The sequence below is a fragment of the Saimiri boliviensis genome, chromosome 1 (assembly GCF_048565385.1).
Source record: "Saimiri boliviensis isolate mSaiBol1 chromosome 1, mSaiBol1.pri, whole genome shotgun sequence".
NCBI classification, from domain to species: Eukaryota; Metazoa; Chordata; class Mammalia; order Primates; family Cebidae; genus Saimiri; species Saimiri boliviensis.
Window position 1 is genome coordinate 169,435,678 of NC_133449.1, and position 9,704 is coordinate 169,445,381.

At 40.8% G+C, this 9,704-nt stretch overlaps 1 protein-coding gene across 1 annotated transcript; it reads left to right on the plus strand.

Moving 5' to 3' along the window:
- Positions 1-2,441: 2,441 nt before the first annotated feature.
- On the plus strand, positions 2,442-8,832 carry PCDHB2 (protocadherin beta 2). The gene has a single exon (XM_074380595.1). It carries the CDS (start codon positions 6,293-6,295, stop codon positions 8,687-8,689), a length of 2,397 nt encoding a protein of 798 aa, XP_074236696.1. The 5' UTR covers positions 2,442-6,292; the 3' UTR covers positions 8,690-8,832.
- The last annotated feature ends 872 nt before the right edge of the window (positions 8,833-9,704 follow it).

The following is a 9,704-nucleotide window of genomic DNA, read 5'->3' on the forward strand; positions in this document are numbered from 1 at the left end:
AGAAAACGCAGGTCGGGGGTTTTCATTTCCTTCCTGGGCGTAGCGCAGGCGGCCCAGGAAAAGGAAAACTGCTTTTTATGGCCAGGGTTTCTGGAGATGGGCGCTGGGGAGAGAAAGGGGAGCGGCAGGAGGACAGACTGGAGCAGGATCGTTTCCAAAGAGATCAAATAACATTTTAGATCGACCCGCAGAAGAGCCCTTGGTCCCAAAAAGAAAATCGGACCTATAGGAGCCCTGCATTTCCAAGTATTACCTGGGGGTTGAAAAAAATGCCTTTTGAGAAAAATCTGTGTCTGAGGTGTAACCGTTCCCTCCTTTGAAAAATTCTAAACGTTCCAGAATGTGTACCAGGGACATGCATGAGGTTTGGGTGAATTTTCTCATTGGAAACTACACACTTAGTACTATTTCCATTTTCACAATAGTTTCAATTTCCATTTTCACAATAACGTGCTATGCAGTTTTGTGGTAAGTAATTTGACCATACGTGTGAAAAAAATCGCTGGATGAACGACAACTCAAGGTAAGTTTAACTCTCCCAGAGAAGAATGGTAGATATCTGAGACCTCCTGGGTCCAAATCATGACAACCAATGACAATCTTTGAGATGCACGTCTCACAGCAACCTGGTTGTCATAGTTTTGGCTGAAGATTTAGTCTGAATAAATAATTATGAATTGGCTCTCTGAATTCTCCAGTCTCACTGAATTCTGCAACCTCCGGAGATTGTTTTAAATGCTAACAGAACACTTTAAATACCGTTGATACCCCGGCATCACAAGCATCCACTGCAAGAGAATTATGAGGCAATTTCAGTGCCACGTGGTAAATACTCAGGCAATTAATAGCAGAAATAGTTTCAGAAATTGTTTCTTCATGTGAAGGACGGTGGAAGACAATGCCATTGGATAACAATTACGTAGAATTAGTCATGTGGACACTTACCTGCCCCATCCTAGAGCACTTCTGGAAAGACTTCATATGTTTAAGAACCATAATCTCAGGATCCTGAGATTAAAAAAAAAAAAAAAAAAAAAAAAGCCTTGATTCTTCCTACGAGAATTTTCTTTCCATTGGATACTTAAAATATTCCATAGTCTGACAACCTAATAAGGCAGGCCAGAAAAGAGAACTACACACAACATCACTTGTTTCCAATGAAACTAGGTTCCAGGAAGCTCAAAACAAGACAATGGATAGAGACAGCTGTTATCCTTGGCATTCTTCCTTTTGGATTCTGGATAAAAGGTAGAGAAAACAGCACCTTTCTGAATGTTTTTGTTATTTTATGGCTCTAATTTCCATCGTGTTTTTTTCTTGAACCGTGGCTAATTGTTCATTAATAGTTAACAGGTATTGATGGCTTAGCTATTTTTATCTTTTTATCTATTTCACAAAGGTCTATTTAGTAGCTAGTAGTGTATTTTCTCTTTATTGTTAAGCACAGAAAAGGAATGCATTTTTTTCTGCTTATGCCTAATTTTCTTTGATCTTTCTCAAAGGTAAATTATCCCTAAAACTTTGAGTAGACTGTCCTAGCAGATATTTTATGGCTTGAGGAGGAAACTCATCCCACTTCTATCCATAAAATGATAATCTTCATAACTTCTCAAAAAAGATCAAGCTATTTATTTTAAAGTCATCTTTTGCATTTTAGCAACACAATGCCATAGGCAGAGACTTAGAAAAACACCCAAATAACCTATTTGCTTCTGGTGTCTCAGTATATGCAGTACTCCATGGAAATGGACACAAAGAATCTGTTTGCTTTGAACTGTAAGGCCTTTAAGAGTCAAGTTCTATATGAGGGAAACAGATACTACTACACTGAGCCAGGCAGCATGGTGTTGGTGTTGGTGGCAATATTTGATGGCAATGGCAATTCTCCTTTGTGTTGTATTTAACGCAGAATGGATTATGTGATGTTCAAGGTGGTGGCAGTAGAAGGAGACTAGGTCTGGAAAGTCTTCATGTCCTTTCAGTTACTCAAAGACTTGAGTCTCCATCTATATAGCATGTTAGCCCAAGACTGGGAAGTGTGCATCACCAGGTTTGTGAGTGATACTAATCTAGCCAAACATAGATTTCAGGTTATGGTCAAGGACACTGAGATATCACCTATGTACTCCAGATTCAGACAACAACTGCTGCTGGTCAGTGGTTTCTACTGGCTACATCTTGACAGACCCCAAGAATATTGGGAATATGAAAATATATATTAATTATAATTTCCAAGCATTTTTTCCTTATATTTCTTTAGCATATTTAAATTGATTACTTATGCTTTCTATTTTGTAGTCAGAGTTTCAGGTTTCTTTCCCTCACCTCATATTCTATGCCACTCTACATCTTTGGATTTCTTCATTAGTTACTAATTTTTGATATTGTATTTAGCTATATTTTCTTTTAAAGTAAAATTTCAATAGTGATCTTGGTGAAAATTCAATCATCTACCAGATTGCCTAAACCTGATGTAAGTTTTAGCCTATTTTTAATCATAAAAAGATGTCTGAAATTTTTGGAAGAAGTCATACCTCTCTCTCATCTTTATTTCTGTTTATATCTGTTTTTCTAGCTCTATCTGCAGTCCTGGTCATTATTTTTATTTTCAAGGGGACAGATTGTCCTAACAGACTATGATGGTTCTCCTTAAACAAAAATGGGCAAGATTCTTGTGTAGGTATCACTTTAAAAATCTTTACTTGCTTATTTGTACTGTGGGAAGAGAATAAACAGCACCATTTCTCCTTCTTGAATGACATTTATTTCATGTTTAGTTTGCTTGTTTGCTTGTTTGTTTGTTGTTTTGAGACAGGGCGTCACTCTATCACCTAGGAGTGCAGTGGAATGACCTTGGATCTTGGCTTACTTCAACCTGTACCTCCAGGGCTCAAGTGCTGCTCCTACCTCAGTCTCCTGAGTATCTGGGACTGTGGGCATGAGCCACCACACCTGGCTGATTTTTTTTTTTTTTTTTTGGTGTGTAGTAGACACGGGGTTTTGCCACATTGCTTTAACCATTTGCCCAGGCTGGTCTCCAACTCCTGGCTCAAGCTATCCACCCATCTCGGACTCCTGAAGTGCTGGGATTACAGGTGTGAGCCACCACATCTAGCCAACCTTTATTTTGAAATCCTGTTTGTTTGAGCTTTATGAAATGTATGTCTTGATAGATGATGGGAAAACTTATTTGTATCCTCAATAAGGCAAAAGTGAATTAGTTGAGCATGCCCCCAATTTTCACCCTAGATTAGGGTAATAAACTATGACAGAACACTCCCTTCTCATCCTAGAGTATTTCTCTCAGATTTTCTGCAGGGTATTAGTAGTAGATCACTGAAAGCCCTTCTTTCTTCTGCCATCTTATAGCTAAGTAAAGCCAGCCTTTGGGAAGAAGTTCATTGAAGGGCTGAAGATCCTTCTCTTCTGAATTGTGAGGGGTAAAACCTTCTGAATTGTGAGGACACATATGACAACATGGGAGGTTTTAGATGTTTTTACACAACAAAACCTAATGCGTTATTGATTATTGTATCCTCTGAAATATCTTAGGTATTAAGTTTTCTATTCTCCAGCTTGTGAGGGGAGCAAGATTATGTTATTTTCTTCTCATATTACCTATTTTCCTACCCTTTATGTTATCCTAAATTAACTATAACTGGTTTAGTTCAGAAAACCTGTCTAAAGGAAATAACCATATATCTAGTTAAATGTAAAATTTCAAGTAATCTACCAGTTATAATCTGCCTCTATGATAAAACTGATTTTCACTACATCTATTTCTGATCCTAATTAGGTTTTGCAGCTTATATAAAAAGCTGTTTTTAAAGACTTGGGCCTTGGGAATTATTCACCTTGGTGAATAATGCTCAATATCAATGAATTAAAATATTTTGAGTTATTATAACATCCATATAAAAGTAATAATCATGAAAAGCAAGAAATAATATCAACAGGTAGAGACAGGCATTTGTTTTCTAAATGTTCAAGAAAGAGAACCTGTGATTATCCTTTTTTTTAGCCAATTACAGAGGATAAATGATAGCTTTTTAAAATATTATACTATCGTTACATTTAATAAGTCATCCAGTACGGTTTTCTGAAAATACAGGGGACAGAAGAACAGGTTAAATGATACCATGAGGAAACAATCAAATTCAGAATGTAGGACATCCTACAAAACAACTAGTCTGGACACTTTAGAAATTCAGTGTCATTAAAGATGGGGGACTATTCTAGAGTAAATAGAGCTAAAACCCAAATACAATGATCAAAGTTGGTTGAAAAACAAAGTTTCTAAGACATTCCTTATAACAAATGGTTAAAGTAAGGGCATTTTTCAAAAGAACTGGAGTGAATGAGAATTCTTACCGAAACTGAGGAAAAGATAATAGAAAGACAATTAGTGAAATTTGATAGGGACTGGATTTTAGGTAACATTGTACAATTATTGTTAATTTTCTTAGGTATGATAGTAGCATTATGATTGTATGAGATAATATTATAATTATGTGATACCTGCTGAAATATTTAGAGGTGAAATATATCTGCAAGTTACTTTCATATGAGTTAGCAGAAAAGAGGATGTGTGTATATAAAAGAAGAAAGAAAAAATATGGTAAAATATAAACAATTGTTAAGTTTGGATGGAGGATAGAGTTGTAGTTTATGTATACTTCTTTTAACTTTTCTATGTATTTAAATTTTTTCTTTATCCCAATATTTTTTAACCCAATGGTTCTTTTAGAGACACATCCAAATATTTAAAATTATTTTTTAAGGCATCCCTAGGTTTTATAGAAAATTGAGCAAATAGTTTAGACATTCCCCTCGCATGGCCATTTTCTCCTACTCAAAGTTTCCTTGTTATCGAAATCTTGCATTACTGTGGTACATTTTTTATAATTGATGAACCATTACTGGTGAATTATTAACTAAATTTCATAGTTTAGTGTTCACTCTTGTGTGTTGTATAGTTCTGTGGATTTTGACAACTGCATAATATCCTATATCTACCGTTGTAGTATCGTAAATTAAAGTCCCCTGTGTTTAACCTCTTTATTCCCCTTCCTCTTCTTTGTCGCCACCACTGATCTTTTAAATGTCTCTATAATTTGGCCTTTTTCAGAGTACCATGTAATTGGAATTATGCAATATCATTGCCTTTTTAGACTGGATTCTTTCACTGAGAAACATGCATTTAAGTTTCCTTCATGTCATTCTGTGGCTTGATAACTTATTTCTTTATGTTAACATTTTTTAAAAACCCAAAAAGAAAATTTAAAAGCCTAACAACAAACTACAATATATATACCTTGTTTAGAATCAGATTGAAAAACCCATCACTAAAAATATATTTTAAAAGATAATTTGGGAAAATGGAATATTTGCTAGCTATTTAATATTATGAAATTGCTCTTAACTTCGCTAGATGTGGTAATTGAATTGAAGTTATGTTGAAAATTCTCCTAGGCATTAGAAAGGAAAATAATATTATACATTTACAAGAAGAAAATGTCTGGCTGCTCTTGGAGAGTTTCATGAGGTTCAGACACATCAGATTTCAGGGAAATGTGAAGTGGAAGCAGTGCAAAGAAAGAAATATGAGTAAGGAAACTATTTTAGTGTCCGTTAGAACACTCTTACTTGGATTCTGTGCTTTTCCTGGGTCTTTTGTGTTTTTCAGTTGGGTTTGAGTGAATGTGACGTTGGTAACCTAACCACCACTGAGTTGCACACATGCCCAAAAGCTGAACAAAAACAGGACTTTCTTAGTCAAAGCCTTCTTTCTGAAGCATCTTAGGACTAAGATCACTCCCAGGTTCTGAAATTTATTTTCTCCAGTTTAAAAAAAAATGGCTTGGATCTGTGTAAAGATTTATTTATTCTTGCCCTGTCTTTATGGGTGGAATGAATAGCCTTTCGAAACGCCAATAAGACTTCGGTACATTGAGAGACGCTGCTTGAAAATACTCAATTTCGATTGCCATCAGCCTGCAAGAAAGCATTGGGATTTGCTTAGTTTATGAGAAAATAAATACTCGGAAGAGACGCGGGGTGGCGCTGCAGCCTTAGAAGTAGAAGCAGCAAAGCACCCAGCCGACGCTCCTTTACCCAGATACTCAGCTAAGGAAGCAGCGAGCAGGAAGAGGAGGCTTTCTAAGGCGATCGCTCCGGGAAATTTGGGCTCTAGGATTGTCCATTCAGCCCGGTATCAGCGAGATACGGGGAGACAGAGTCAGCGACAACGTGAGCCCGAGCTGGAGCAGGTTTGGTGCGAGACCAGAAGGCAATGGAGGCCCGAGAGGGGAAGGAGCGCGTTCCGAAACAAAGGCAAGTCCTGATATTCTTTGTTTTGCTGGGCATAGCTCGGGCCAGTTCCCAGCCTAGGCACTATTCAGTGGCTGAGGAAATGGAGAGTGGCTCGTTGGTGGCCAATTTGTTAAAAGACCTGGGGCTGGAGGTAAGAGAACTTGCCGTGAGGGGGGCCAGGGTCGTTTCCAAAGGAAAAAAAATGCATTTGCAGTTCGATAGGCAGACCGGGGATTTATTGTTAAATGAGAAATTGGACCGGGAGGAGCTGTGCGGCCCCACAGAGCCGTGTGTCCTACCTTTCCAGGTGTTACTAGAAAATCCCTTGCAGTTTTTTCAGGCGGAGCTACGAATTAGGGACATAAATGATCATCCCCCAGTTTTCCTAGACAAAGAAATACTTTTGAAAATTTCGGAGAGTATCACTCCTGGAACTACTTTTTTATTAGAACGTGCCCAGGACTTGGATGTAGGAACCAACAGTCTCCAAAATTACACAATCAGTCCCAATTTCCACTTCCACCTTAATTTACAAGACAATCCCGATGGGATAATATTACCACAGCTGGTGCTGGATAGAGCCCTGGATCGCGAGGAGCAGCCTGAGATCAGGTTAACCCTCACAGCGTTGGATGGCGGGACTCCACCCAAGTCCGGCACGGCCCTGGTACGCATTGAAGTTGTGGACATAAATGACAACGTCCCAGAGTTTGCAAAGCTGCTCTATGAGGTGCAGGTTCCGGAGGACAGCCCCGTTGGATCCCAGGTTGCCATCGTCTCTGCCAGGGATTTAGACATTGGAACTAACGGAGAAATATCTTATGCATTTTCCCAAGCCTCTGAAGACATTCGCAAAACATTTCGATTAAGTGCAAAATCGGGAGAACTCCTTTTAAGACAGAAACTGGATTTCGAATCCATCCAGACGTATACAGTAAATATTCAGGCGACAGATGGTGGGGGCCTATCTGGAACTTGTGTGGTATTTGTCCAAGTGATGGATTTGAATGACAATCCTCCGGAACTGACCATGTCCACACTTACCAATCAGATCCCAGAAAACTTGCAGGACACCATCATTGCTGTATTCAGCGTTTCAGATCAAGATTCCGGAGATAACGGAAGAATGGTGTGCTCCATCCAGGATGACCTTCCTTTCTTCTTGAAACCTTCTGTGGAGAACTTTTACACTCTGGTGTTAAGCACAGCCCTGGATCGGGAGACCAGATCCGAATATAACGTCACCATCACTGTCACAGACTTGGGGACACCCAGGCTGAAAACCGAACACAACATAACCGTGCTGGTCTCCGACGTCAATGACAACGCCCCCGCCTTCACACAAACCTCCTACACCCTGTTCGTCCGCGAGAACAACAGCCCCGCCCTGCACATCGGCAGCGTCAGCGCCACAGACAGAGACTCCGGCAGCAACGCCCAGGTCACCTACTCGCTGCTGCCGCCCCAGGACCCGCACCTGCCCCTCGCCTCCCTGGTCTCCATCAACGCAGACAACGGACACCTGTTCGCCCTCCGGGCGCTGGACTACGAGGCCCTGCAGGCGTTCGAGTTCCGCGTGGGCGCCACAGACCGCGGCTCCCCGGCGCTGAGCAGCGAGGCGCTGGTGCGCGTGCTGGTGCTGGACGCCAACGACAACTCGCCCTTCGTGCTGTACCCGCTGCAGAACGGCTCCGCGCCCTGCACCGAGCTGGTGCCCCGGGCGGCCGAGCCGGGCTACCTGGTGAGCAAGGTGGTGGCGGTGGACGGCGACTCGGGCCAGAACGCCTGGCTGTCGTTCCAGCTGCTCAAGGCCACGGAGCCCGGGCTGTTCGGCGTGTGGGCGCACAATGGCGAGGTGCGCACCGCCAGGCTGCTGAGCGAGCGCGACGCGGCCAAGCACAGGCTGGTGGTGCTGGTCAAGGACAATGGCGAGCCCCCGCGCTCGGCCACCGCCACGCTGCACGTGCTCCTGGTGGACGGCTTCTCCCAGCCCTACCTGCCGCTCCCGGAGGCGGCCCCGGCCCAGGCCCAGGCCGACTCGCTCACCGTCTACCTGGTGGTGGCGTTGGCCTCGGTGTCGTCGCTCTTCCTGTTCTCGGTGCTCCTGTTCGTGGCGGTGCGGCTGTGCAGGAGGAGCCGGGCGGCGTCGGTGGGTCGCTGCTCGGTGCCCGAGGGTCCCTTTCCGGGGCATCTGGTGGACGTGAGCGGCACCGGGACCCTGTCCCAGAGCTACCAGTACGAGGTGTGTCTGTCAGGAGGTTCTGGGACAAAGGAGTTCAAGTTCCTGAAGCCGATTATCCCCAACTTCCTTGCTCAGGGTGCAGAGAGGGTTAGCGAGGCAAACCCCAGTTTCAGGAACAGCTTTGAATTCAGTTAAGTATTAATAAGGATCTGCTGAGGCTAGTCTCATTTAATTTGTGGAAAGCCCTTTTTTACTGCTTTGCCCATTGGAGATGTGTCCTTTTATTAGAAAGTAACTATCCTATTCCAATTCTATGCATGTTACTGGTATTTATAAACATATGAGTTTTTTGCGGTATAATGAATGTAAATTTTCTTTGTATTCTAATTTTTGATTAGTTTCATTGCAATTTAATTCCATTTAAAGTGTAAAAGTAAATTTTCTATTTTCAGAAATCTTTGATTTTTAGGTTAGAGCCTCTTTTCCAGACCTCATAGTCCATGGTTCTAGATAATTTTGAAGTCCTACATTTAAAAACATTTGTTACCATTACATGAGTTATATTTTCCAGCCCAGTATATTTGTGTTTTTTATATCCTCTTAGGCAAGTGTAAATTCTACCCTGTGAATTCACATTGGTTAAACCTCTAAATAGGTATATTTATGAATACTATAGCAAGCACCATCCTTATGTTTTTCAATATATGTACTTCTTTAAAGTGTTGACATATGAAAATTATTAGTCTTTAGAGATTGTAAGAATGTTAACTGTTGGATTCTACAAGGCATTTACATTATAAATGCTCTAATAAATTTTTGTCAAAAACCACTCAGTATTCTAAAATGTAGATAAATGATAGATGTCTAGCAGTTTTCAAAGGCATGCTAATTTATCATGCTTTCTCTTTCAAATAGTTTAAAGAGTACTCTGCTTATTCCAGTCCCCCCTTTAAAATCTTTTAAAATTATGAATAACCTATTAACTCTGAGCATTTCATTTAAATCCAAAAAAAGGTAAAGGAGTCTATGTCTTTGTCCTTGATCAACTTTTAGAAACTTCAAATATAGCTTGGTATGGCTGTTTTTTAAAAACATTATCTGGAGCATTTAGGATTCACTTAGAAAAAAGTCTTTAGGGAGAAAAATGTATCCAGCACCACTCAGTATATTTTTTGCACTGACTACTTCTGTTTTTCCGCCTTTCATTTCC

Coding starts and splice junctions, on each gene's coding strand:
- PCDHB2 (XM_074380595.1), top strand. CDS start 6,293: ATGGAGGCCCGAGAGGGGAAGGAGCGCGTTCCGAAACAAAGGCAAGTC.